Here is a 13,306-nt window from a genome sequence, read left to right on the forward strand (position 1 = left end):
TTAGTTTTGTTTCATTTCATCAATACCTAGACTGGCGCTGCAATTTAAAATTGTTCCTCCAGTTAGACAGAGAAAAGTGTTTGTATTTAGGGTAGGCATATCTTTCTAATCGGCTAGGTTTATCCAATGACGTTGGGTTTATCGACCACGTGACTTTCCCATTGCCGCCAAATTCGTACGTCAAATGCGCCGCTGTTGATCCCTTTTTGTGTCACGCTGCAAAAAGCATCGGAAGAAGACGAATTTCATGGCTGAAAAACCTGAGGGAATGGTTTGGATGCAGCTCGAAACAACTATTTAGGGCTACTGCCTCAAAAATTAAAATAGTTATGATAATTGCCAACCTCCGTAGCGGAGATGGTACCTGAAGAAGAAGAAGCAAGGTTATTCCTCTCTAATTTCTGCACAATGTGAGGCTACCCTTTTTTTAGAAGCTTAATAATGTTACCTTTCTTCCAGCTCGCTGGAATGCAGCTTGTTCCCCACACCACTCGAATTATGGAGAGAAATTTATTGTAAATCCATGGTTTTCATTTTTTTTTATTGACTTTATTTATTAGGAATTATAACTCTTTCTCATCCTCGGCAAGTGGTCATAATATCGGATATTATTAATAGGTTTTCCATGCAGCTTTATTCCTATTTCTATATCTTCTAAAGTCTCTTGGAAAATAGAGTCCGATTTGTCTTAGGTCTTTACCATCTAGCCTGGCATATACATAAGGATTCTAGCAGCACGTCAATATGATAATAGCCAACGCTTAAAAACGAGCATGGCGCACAAAGAAGACGGGCATTAGGTATTATCAAACACTTTTTTTTAAGTCAAACTGTCATTTTATATCACTCCCAACTATTTTTTATAATCTGTCTCAATAATACACCTACATGTCTAATCTTATAAAATCCTAATGCTACAAGTCAAGCAGTCAGTCCGGTACAGTACGTCATTTTATTTTGTTATATTACCAGAGAACGGCAGTTCTCGCCAGTGGCGCACATCCACACTCCCCTACAACACTATACATATATATACGAAATTTTCGATTTTCTAAATCTGACTGAATTGAAAATTGGGCTAACTCCCATCTTAATGTTCAGGAAAAGACTCAACCATTCATATGTCAACCATCCATTTTGGTCCACGGGTGTGGATTTTACGGCCCTTCCTATTTAGGGTCTGTTTTTCGTTCTCGTCCCCAAAACTCCTAAAAACTTCGAAAATTTGACCTCCGACCTTTGCGGCTGCTGATAGTACTGATCATTACGTTTCTAACACATGTCTAATTTTGAAAATCGGTTATACCATTCAAAAGTTACCGAGCTCAGAAATATGACTCAATTTTTATTTAAAAAAGGGAAAATGTTTGTCGATATGTATGTATGCATGTATGTGTGTGGAAAAGTTAAACCGATCTGAATTTTTTTTCTGTGTTTGAAGAGGGGGTCAGGGCCGATTCAGAACCGATGTAGTTTGTGACTTTTGACCACCCATAAGCCAGCTATAGGACGTGGTAGGTACAAAATGGCATATTTTTGGGGGTATATATCTTCGGTTCGAGAAGAGATAGGAGAACCAAGAATACACCAAAACAATAGTATTGAGTTAAGCTTTCAAATGGTATCTAAACCGCCAGGATCAGACATAGACACGGCTCAGTATAGCCGAAAAACTGAAAAACTAAACTTTGAAAATTTTGGTTTTTCGACAATTGCTCAAAATTTCAACCTACGAATTACGCCAATAACTGAGCGTTTATAGAAGGACTCTAGGCGGATCTAACGGTGTATACCTCGCATATCCGGGAATATTCTAATTTTTAAGTTATAGGCTTCATAAATATGATCAAATCTATTTCTTATGGGAAAACGGTTTTTCAAGCTCAATTATTCCTGTAGTAGCTTCAGTTATCATACTTGACCTTAGATTCATCAGATACTACTTGTCAATATGTTTCAAACTCATGTTTAGTGATCAAAAGACGCATATGTGGGTTTGATAATATAAATACCTTTGTAAAGAAAAGAAGAGTGGAATCAACACATAAGCAGGATGTCTGTATCAAGGATGGTCAGAATAGCCAGGGACAAGTCACCGTTAGGCAAAAGAAGTATAGGACGCCCAAGGAAAAGATCTAACGACAATTTTTAGGGGCAGAATAAAAGGCACCGTTGAAGACCTATATAAAAGAAAAAGAATAAGACTACAGTCTGCAGCAGGTGTTGTCTTTAGGTTGATTACCGAGCTCCTCCATCGTTTATTGACAGTAATGTATCATCTAAAACATATTAAATTTTGTCAAACGAACTTAAATATATGAAATATATGAACAAATAATTTTTTCTATGGATGCTATACAATACGCAACTTCTCTCACTGCTTACGTACATCCAAAACGAATAATTCCTCACGCAGTGAGAAAAGTCGGCCATTGCAGTGAGAAATATTTTTTCTCACGGGTTCTCCTACGGTCTTCCAGACTACGATCGCCGTTTCCATGGTAGCATGCACAATACAAACACAATTAATGCTGTCAAATAAATGTGTTAAAGCAAAACTTACTAGGAATTACCTTTCAAAACTGTTCAAATATAACTGCTGGTTAGAATTTTAAAAAATAAGGTAGGTATGTAAATTTTAAGAATATTAAATACCTACATGTATTTTTTTTTTATTTTAATTTATGCATATAATATACCTAAAAGCACCTAAATTATTTAATTTTGAGGTTTGAACTCTTGACAAAACAGTATCCATAGAAAAAGTAGAGTGTACAACACATGAGAAAATGACAATATATTTCTCCCTTGCTTGATTTGCTGCTCTCGTCTCGTGCCTCGGCTCGTCCCAAAAAACTACTGCGCTCGTGAGAAATATGTCTTTTTTCTCACTTGTTGTGCAATATACTATTTTCTATGGATTCTATACAATATGCAACTTCTCTCACTACTTACATACATTCAAAACTAACAATTCCTCACGCAGTGAGAAAAGTCGACCATTGCAGTGAGAAATATTTTTTCTCACGGGTTATCCTACGGTCATCCATACTATGATCGTCGTTTACATGGTAACATGCACAATACAAATACAATTAATGTTGTCAAATAAATGTGTTAAAGCAAAACCTACCAGGAATTGCCTTTCAAAACTGTTAATTAGAATTTTAAAAAATAAGGTACCTATATAAATTTTAAGAATATTAAATACCTACATGTATAAGTATTTTATTTCAATTTATGCATATAATATACCTAAAAGCACCTAAATTATTTAATTTTGAAGTTTGAACTCTTGACAAAACCGCATCCATAAAAAAGTACAGTGTACAACACATGAGAAAATGGCATATTTCTCCCTCGCTTGATTTGCGGCCCTCGCCTCGTGCCTCGGCTCGTGCCAACAAACTTCTACGCTCGTGAGAAATATGTCTTTTTTCTCACTTGCTGTTCAAAGTGCTATTATTTATAACTTATAAAATAGCCTTCATAAAAATGAACAAAAAATTGAAAATAAAAATTTGTAGCAATATTATGAACGTTTCCGTCCAATTTAAAAACAAAAAAATACAATCTAATCAAAAATATTCCTGAATTCTAAGACATCAACTTATCAAACATTGCACCTACTTTGTTCTGTAATTAAGTCTTAATTATATATATTTTTTTTATTAACAGTCTAACATAGGTAAACGATTTTTTTTAATTTTAGAAAAATATAACAGTGTAAATATTTGATTGGACATATTACCCAAGATAAGAGAATATAAAGAATTTTAAAATAACCTTTTTTTCGCTTTTTAGTCTTTTTCCTCAAGGTGCCGTGCATTTCCGTGTAGGAGTCAACCATACATCGTCTTGTCAGGTGAGATGTTAGTTAGTCAAGATTAAATTAAATTATTCTATTTTTGCAGCATTGCAAAGTATTTCATAACATTATATTTTCCTGTCCACTGGCGAATATTAATATTATGCAGCCATGACATCGTTCTATGCCCTAGACCTTTTTACCTATTGTTGCCTCATATTGTTTTCCCCGTAATATTTACCCTAAATATGCAGCCTTTTTCATAAAGCCTTAAACTTATTCTTCTTCCTCTTTATAATCAATTCTGCTTGTTCATTGGCGGATTGATAGCTCTATGGAAGGTTGTCACTCCATCTTTTACACGGTTGTCTGATACTTCTTCTACCGATTGGTGATTTATCTCTTGCTATTTTGACCAAACGTGTCTCCACCATTCTACTCCAGGCTATGGGTGAAAAATAGGTCGATTTCAGGATATAATTCAGGAATTTGTGAAACCTATCAGGTGTTGTAAAGGACGATGCCAGGAATAACTTCTACTAAAATGTGACCAAAAATATTGTGAGCTTTTTTTATTGCGATTTTCATTTGTTAAATTTGCAATTTTTAAAGATTTTTAATTTTGCAGCTTAGGATATTGACTCTAGAGAAAAACTTTTTAATAGAAAGTTGTAGTAAATTAAAAAACCTACAATTTGTGCCATGGCCAGTTTATTTTCGTTTATTGGTTATTGCAAAACAGCCTGCGAAAGGTCCAAAATGGCCGTTTTTTACAATTGCGTTATTTATTGTACAAAAATTTTTTTTGTTATTTTTTAAAGCTTTAAAATGAAGATCTTTCAATTAAAAACATAAAAAAATTGTAAGGCCGGATTAACGAATTTGTTGCTTAGATATTATAAATTGTTTATCCCAAGAGGTCAAATGTCGAAGGCTATAACTTTTTCAAAAAAATCGTAGAGAGTTGGTGAAACATCCAATCTCCTTTTAGAGAATTATATTTTCATATTCTGATGTAAATAAATGCGTAAAACATTTTTAAACCTCCAATTTTTGGGTTTAAAAATAAGGGGGCAAATTTCGTTAAAAACATTTAGAGCTGAAGCGGCCCTGTACATCCTATGAGTTTTTATTTTACAGATTATTATTGTTAAAGACAAAACGAAGATTTATAAAAAAATAAAAAATTTCTACGACCAACTGAAGCCGAGCTAAATGTTGGGTTTGAAAATAAGGGGGCAAATTTCGCTATAAACATTTAGAGCTGAAGCGGCCCTGTACATCCTATGAATTTCTAACTTACAGATTATTGTTGCTGAAGACAAAACGAAGATTTATAAACAAATAAAAATTTTCTACAACCAACTGAAGCCGAGATAATTGTTTCTTTTTTCTTAAATCGTAGTGCCTTTATTTATAACAATTAAGAAATTATTTTACAGTCATTGACTAAAGAAAGACTTATATTATCTTAAAATAAAAATTATTATAAAATATAATTTCATTTAATTATTAAAAATTCTTTTTAAATTCGGTGATTTTGCGAGCGGCCGAATTTTGCAAATCGCCCGGCTCGCTTCAAATCCGCGCGGTCGGAAAATTTTTACGTAACTTGTATTAAATTTTGACCGAAAACAATTTAATAATATTACCATTATAATATACAGTGTATTTACCACTGTATTTGTTTTTCTTGATAAACTTTTATATGTGAAATTTCATTTCTGAAGAAATAATATATTGCAAAAATGATACATATATATGAAATATATAACTATATTTTTAATTTTTTCATTGTTATATAAATATAATAATAATAATGTTACTTCTTATTATACAATATAGGTAAAACTTTTTCTTCTTGTAGTGACTATCCGTTTTGGATGTTTGCGACCATCATGACAATCTGTACTTGCACACCAAATCGGTACTGCTGCTCTAAAAAGATTTGTAGTTGTTGTGTTGAACGACTTACGTAAATTTTCTAGCAAGGTAGTCCTTCGCCTTCCTGGTTCTCAGTTTCCAAATGGGGTTTGCCAAATTGCCATGATGGTCGCCAACATCCAAAACGGATAGTCACTACAAGAAGAAAAAGTTTCACCTATATTGTACAATAAGAAGTAACATTATTATTATTGTATTTATATAACAATGAAAAAATTAAAAATCTAGTTATATATTTCATATGTATGTATCATTTTTGCAATATATTATTTCTTCAGAAATGAGATTTCACATATAAAAGTTTATCAAGAAAAACAAATACAGTGGTAAATACACTGTATATTATAATGGTAATATTAATATTATTAAATTGTTTTCGGTCAAAATGTAATACAAGTTACGTAAAAATTTTCCGAGCGCGCGGATTTGAAGCGAGCCGGGCGATTTGCAAAATTCGGCCGCTCGCAAAATCACCGAATTTAAAAATAATTTTTAATAATTAAATGAAATTATATTTTATAATAATTTTTATTTTAAGATAATATAAGTCTTTCTTTAGTCAATGACTGTAAAATAATTTCTTAATTGTTATAAATAAAGGCACTAAGATTTAAGAAAAAAGAAACAATTCTCTCGGCTTCAGTTAGTTGTAAAATTTTTTTATTTTTTTATAAATCTTCGTTTTGTCTTCAGCAACAATAATCTGTAAGTTAGAAACTCATAGGATGTACAGGGCCGCTTCAGCTCTAAATGTTTATAACGAAATTTGCCCCCTTATTTTCAAACCCAACATTTAGCTCGGGTTCAGTTGGTCGTAGAAATTTTTTATTTTTTTATAAATCTTCGTTTCGTCTTCAGCAACAATAATCTGTAAGTTATAAACTCATAGGATGTACAGGGCCGCTTCAGCTCTAAATGTTTATAACGAAATTTGCCCTCTTATTTTCAAACCCGAAAATTAGACGTTTAAAAATGTTTTACATCAGAATATGAAAAAATAACTCTTTAGGAGGAGATTGGATGTTTCACCAACTCTTTACGATTTTTTTTTTCAAAAAGTTATAACCTTCGACATTTGACCTCTTGGGATAAACAATTTATAATGTCTAAGCAACAAATTCGTTAATCCGGCCTTACAATTTTTTTATGTTTGGAATTGAAAGATCTTCATTTTAAAGCTTTAAACAATCAAAAAAAATTATTTGTACAATACATAACGCAATTGTAAAAAACGGCCATTTTGGACCTTTCGCAGGCTGTTTTGTAATAACCAATAAACGAAATTAAACTTACCATAGCTCGAATTGTAGATTTTTTAATTTACTACAACTTTCTATTAAAAAGTTTTTCTCTAAAATCAATATCCTAAGCTGCAAAATTAAAAATCATTAAAAATTGCAAATTTAACAAATGAAAATCGCAATAGAAAAAAAAGCGCACAATATTTTTGGTTACATTTTAGTAGAAGTTATTCCTGGCATCGTCCTTTACAACACCTGATAGGTTTCAAAAATTCCTGAATTATATCACGTTTTTTCACCCACAGCCTGTGGTATTCTGCTTATGTAGTTATTCACATCAGGGGTTCATTGACTTGACATCTTCTTCTGACGTGCCTATCCGTTCCGGATGTTGGCGATTAGCATGGCTATCCAAACTTTGCTTGCTGCTATTCTGAATAGTCCGGTTGTCGATGTATTAAGCACTTTCTAAGCTTTTGAAGCCAATATATTCTTCTTCTCCCTGGTCCTCTCTTCCCAAATACCTTGCCATGAAGAATGAGGTTTAACAAGCCATAACTCTGTTCATTCGTCATAGCATGGCCAAAATATTCTGGTTTGCGCTCTTTGAAGGTGTTAATAATCTCGCATTCCTTGCCTATTTTACGTAGGACCTCAATATTAGTCACACGATCCACCCACGAAATTCTTAAAATGAGTCCACATCTCGAATTTTCTTAAAGAAGTTTCGGAAAGTGTCCAAGCCTCTACTCTGTATAATAACGTAGAAAATACATAGCATCTTATTGCCAAAATACAGATTTTGGTAGAAAGTAGTGGTACATCGTGACTTCTGAAAAGAGAGTTCATCATTATTAACGCTGATCTCGCTTTTACTATGTGTTGTTTTATTTCACTTGAGTGGTTCCATTGGCGTTTATCTTGGTACCAAAGTATAGGGATGGCGGTTATTGACAAAATGACAAAACACCGGTTTTCGGTTATACCGGTTTTTTCTACCTACGGTTTAACCTGGCGGTTATAACCGGCCAAAAACCGGTTATTCCATAAACCGGTATTCGGTTTTTTTATTCATAGCTAATACTCAATAGGTTACATTTACATTGCGCTTTAGTTTGCGATACTCCATTCGAATCGATATCAGTCTATATCAGTATAGAAATCAGTCATCAGTGTTGTGAAATCGGTTTCAGTCAGCTGAAAATTTCTCATTTACGGCGGGGAGCAAAAAATTTTCCCATTTTTCCTCTGGATTCAGTATTTTTTCAACTTATCTGGTTTTTCACCGGTTTGGTGAACTTTAAAAAGAAAAACCGGTTATAACCGGGTCAAAAAACAAGCGAAAAAACCGATTATTTCCGAGGAAAAAAAACGGTTTCCGGTTATAACCGGTAGGTTTTCCCATCCCTACCAAGGTATGTGTATGGCTGTCCACCCTGCCAATTGGTTGTTGGTTAACCAAAAGCTGTGCATTTTATCTTTCGCGCTTACTGACTGCGATGTACTCCGTTTTTTTCGTATTGAGATCAAGTCCGTGTTCTCTACTTATATCTACATAATATGCGCGACATTATTCTTTGCAAACCATCTAGACCAGTGATGGGCAAAGTACGGCCTCGGGCCAACTCCGGCCCGGGAAAGTATTTAATCTGGGTCCAACAACATACGGATAGTATACATATAGCTTTAACAAAAAATGCATTTTTTAATAATTCTAGCCCTTCTATAGAATTTCTTGAATCTTGTGGCCCTCCATTAAATAAGTTTGCCCACCACTGATCTAGACTATCTTCAAAAACAACTGCGTCGTCGGCATATCTAATGTTGTTTAGATGCACTTCGTTGACTAATACACCTTCCTTTAGTACTCCCAGCGCTTTCTCGAAGATATATTCATAGTATATATTAAACAACACCGGGGACAGAATGTATCCTCGTCTCATTCCTCTATCTATGGAGACTGCCTCTGGTCAATTGGTCATCCACTTTAGTATTGGCAGTTTTGTTGTAATATAAATTATATATGATTCTTAAGTCTCTATCATCTAATTTCGCTTCTATCAAGATGTTTATGAGTTTGTTTTGTCATGTTTTACTATATCAAATGTCTTTTTCTAGTCGATAAAACAAATATACACGTCACAGTTAACATCCCTGCATCTTTGCATAAGCACTTAGAGAGCGAATCATAGAAAAAAGTGTTGTGTGATTTGGAGCGAATAGAGCCTCTCGGGTGCCTAAGGCATCGCGGAATCCAAACTGTGTCCATGATACTTGTTCTTCGCATTTTTTATATATTCTGCCGTGTATCGCTTTTAAAAACGTTTTAAGTAAGTGGCTCATTAGGCTAATTGTTCTGTATTCTTAGCATGTTTTGGCATTTACTTTTTTTGGTATAATTACGAAGGTCAACTTTAACCAGCTCTGGGGTGTTTTAATAATAATTTATATTTTTTGTATATTAAGGCCCGGTTGTTCAAACGCTAATCAAGAAGTTGATTATAATTAAGTCCCCTTAACAACCATCAAATAAAAACACCCCTCATTCGTACGTCAATCAGTTGATTGTAATCAATTATGTTAATTATCATTATGATAATTTAATTATGATTGATTAATTAATTATTAATTATTAATTAACATAACAATTATTAACATAATTAATTAATAAATCTCATAATTGTAATCAATTATGTTTTCAGCAACCCAAACAAAGTTGACATTGACAGTTGGTGACAGTAATTAAATATTTGATAATTATCAGTTGATTCCATTTTTGATTAGCGTTCGAACAACCGGCCCTTAAACAATTATAAACACTTATTTTTATACTTTATTTCAAGAAATCTTGACATTAACATTAGTGACACATGACATGAGACGATGGCAACTTAGACATAGACAATATTATAGTGACACATGTTCCATGCAAGGAGATACATATTACACACCTTCCCCTTTAAGACGTATATATATCAAAGTGAGAGGGGGGCTTTATTACGCGACCATAACGGGAGCGAGTATTACAGTCATTTCTGTTGGGCGAACTATTCTTATTATGCACATTCACTGCACTATGAGATTCACTGATAAGTTCTTCATGATTACTTAAATTAATTGCGGAGTTACTATAGTTATTACAATTGTTATGTTCAAGAGTAGCTATTGAATTAGACTTAGTTTTTGACAGTTTCATTTGAGATGTATCACGACGAACAATTTTATTATTACACTCTTTTCTCACCCAATAAGATCTCGGCTCCAAAGCTTTCTCAATTACAGTGGCTTTTATCCAAGTTCTATCATTTTTACATTTTATTACTATTATTATTTTATTACTACGTTTTTTTGAATTTCTGGTTCTAAGGTATTCAGAGTTACTGGTATTTGACTTCTTAAATTTCTACTTTGCAAAATTTGTGCAGGAGAAGCGTCAAGATTAATTATAGGAGAATTATTATATTCAAGTATACATTCCCTAAAATCTACTTTATCTTCTCTACATTCTGGGCTTGGATATTGAAGTCGGGCGGCAATTTTACTGGGCCAGAAGCCATTATGCCTTATATTGAACACTGGAGTTTATTTGGATAAACTTCTACTATACTTGTAAACTTAAGCACATACTTTCTTCTACAAATTTAGATCTTTATGCACTGCGCCATGTTTTAATAATAATTTATATTTGTTGTATATTTAAACAATAATTATAGACACTTATTTTTATACTTTATTTCAAGACATCTTGACATTACCATTAGTGACACATGACATGAGACGATGACAACTTAGACATAGACAATATTATAGTGACACATGTTCCATGCAAGGAGATACATATTAAGTCGACTTTACATTACATGATTTATCATGTGATTTGTCATATGATTTGGTCATGGAGTGAAATTTACATGTTTACACTGTGTGATTTGTTATATGATTTTGCATTGTTAATACGGCTCGTTTTGTCATAAGCATTGTCATGCGGCTCGTCATGGGAAAAATCATATGACAAATCACATGATAAATCATGTAGTGTAAAGTCGACTTTACACATGGGGTATTTATCCAGTTACGTACCTATATTTTGTTGATTGCAGTTGTTATCAATTTTATCCCCTGTTCATCCATAACTTTTAGGAATTCTGCACAAAACTGGTCAAGCCCTACAGCATTACCATCTTCAGTTTTTTTTAATTGCTGACGTGACTTCTTCAATGGTAATCGGGGGTCTGTTTGGCATTCAGTGTCTTCAATGGTATTCTGCCTTTCATCTGCCTTGACACTCGGCCTTAAATGTTCAGCACTATTTATTATTATGGCCGATACAGCATTTTTTTTCTGTTATACATTGTGTCCCGAAAAGATTGGTCATAAATTATACCGCACATTCTGGGGTCAAAAATAGTTCGATTGAACCTAACTTACCTTAGTACAAATGTGCTCATAAAAACTTACAGCCCTTTGAAGTTACAAAATGAAAATCGATTTTTTTCAATATACCGAAAACTATTAGAGATTTTTTATTGAAACCGGACATGTATCATTCTTATGTCAGAAACATCTTAAAACAAAATTATAGTGAAATTTGTCCACCCCATAAAAATTTTATGGGGGTTTTGTTCCCTTAAACCCCCCCCCCCCCCAAACTTTTGTCTACGTCCCAATTAATTCATTATTGTGGTACAATTAGTTAAACACAACGTTTTTAAAACTTTTTTGTTTCTTAGTATTTTTTCGATAAGCCAGTTTTTATCGAGGTGCGGCTTCTTTTTTAATATATTTACATACAAATTTTCTGTGGGTTTTGCTCCTTTAAACCCCCCAAATGTTTGTGTATGTTCCAATTAAACTATTATTGTGGTACCATTAGTTAAACACAGTGTTTTTAAAACTTTTTTGTCTCTTAGTCTTTTTTTTTATAAGTCACCTTTTATCGTGATGTGGCTTCTTTTTCAAAATATACATAAAAATGTAAATTATAAATGACTTTTCAGATTATTAACAGGTCTCTATAATCGTACTTAACCATATACAAATATGTGGTGGATTCGACAAAATATTCAAAATATCTCGATAAACACGAGCTTATCGAAAAAGTACTAAGAGGCAAAAAAGTTTTAAAAACATTGTGTTTAACTAATGGTAACACAATATTAATTTAATTCGAACGTACACAAAAGTTTGGGCGGGTTTAAGGGAACAAAACCCCCATAAAATTTTTATGGGGTGCACAAATTTCACTTTAATTTTTTTTTGTAAGATGTTGCTGCCATAAGAATGCCACATGTCCATTTTCAATAAAAAATCTCTAAAAGTTTTCGATATATAAAAAAAATCGATTTTCATGTTGTAACTTCAAAGTTAAGTGAGGTTCAATCAACCTATTTTTGGCCCCAGAATCTGTGGAAAAAATTATGACCAATCTTGTCGGGACACCCTGTATAACACCGACTGTCTTTTTCCAGAGCCTACCAAAATGAGCTTGTTTCTTACCCTCCTGGGTAACGGGATCGCTCTACTTCTCGTGGCAGCAGTATCATTCCACGCATATTTCCTGTATTCCTACACATACTGGTCTAAAAAGGGAGTACCGTATCTAGAGCCAAAGTTTCCATACGGAAACTGTACTAGTCTTTTCGTTAAGGGTAAAGGGTATCCCGTAGGACTTTCAGACAGCTGCTACAAAAAAATTAGGGAGAAAGTATGGAAAGTCGGAGGATTTTTCACAATCGCCAGGCCGACACTTTTAGTATTGGATCCTGAATATGTTAGAGATATTTTGATAAAGGTAAGTATAATTTTATAGATTATTGTAATATTGTATAATGTATAATATTCTGAAAAGAGTAAGTTGAGTTGCCTAACTTTGGCGAATAGTTTTAATTTCAAGAAGTGTACCTATGACCACAATATTTTATATTTTTTTTTTGGAAAATGTTTCCAATATGAATGCTTTGTAATTGTGGTCTCGCTTGTAATGATTAAGTTTACTGCTTAATTTGTGTTAAGAAAACTGCCAGTGCCAATGAATATTTGCCTTTCATCAAAAATAAACAAGGTATTGTGAAACTACACGCTTTATTTAATTAAACTAAACATTATGCATTAAATATCTACAATCAATTGTTCATTAATTCTTCTGTTGGTGATTCTTCTTTTGGAACATCTTGTGAATCACAAATCTCTTCTAGCACTGAAATTCGGCAGTTGTTTTGTAGCAATTTTTGAATCTTAAAGTAATCCACCTTAAATTTTTGAACTTCGAACCTCAACATAACAACATCGTTATACAATTCCCTTATTCTTTCGG

The 13,306-nt window shown here is 33.1% G+C and overlaps 1 protein-coding gene across 1 annotated transcript in view; it reads left to right on the forward strand.

The window, feature by feature from the left end:
• Positions 1–3,777: 3,777 nt before the first annotated feature.
• The window catches only part of LOC114347184 (probable cytochrome P450 6a14), a 34,819-nt gene continuing 25,290 nt past the window's right edge, over positions 3,778–13,306 (forward strand). The window contains exons 1-2 of the mRNA XM_050649931.1: positions 3,778–3,865; positions 12,462–12,784. Coding sequence (XP_050505888.1) covers positions 12,473–12,784 — 312 coding nt within the window. The 5' untranslated portion in view covers positions 3,778–3,865; positions 12,462–12,472. The remainder of the gene's footprint in view (positions 3,866–12,461; positions 12,785–13,306) is intronic.

The sequence above is a fragment of the Diabrotica virgifera genome, chromosome 4 (genome assembly GCF_917563875.1).
Source record: "Diabrotica virgifera virgifera chromosome 4, PGI_DIABVI_V3a".
Taxonomy (NCBI): domain Eukaryota; kingdom Metazoa; phylum Arthropoda; class Insecta; order Coleoptera; family Chrysomelidae; genus Diabrotica; species Diabrotica virgifera.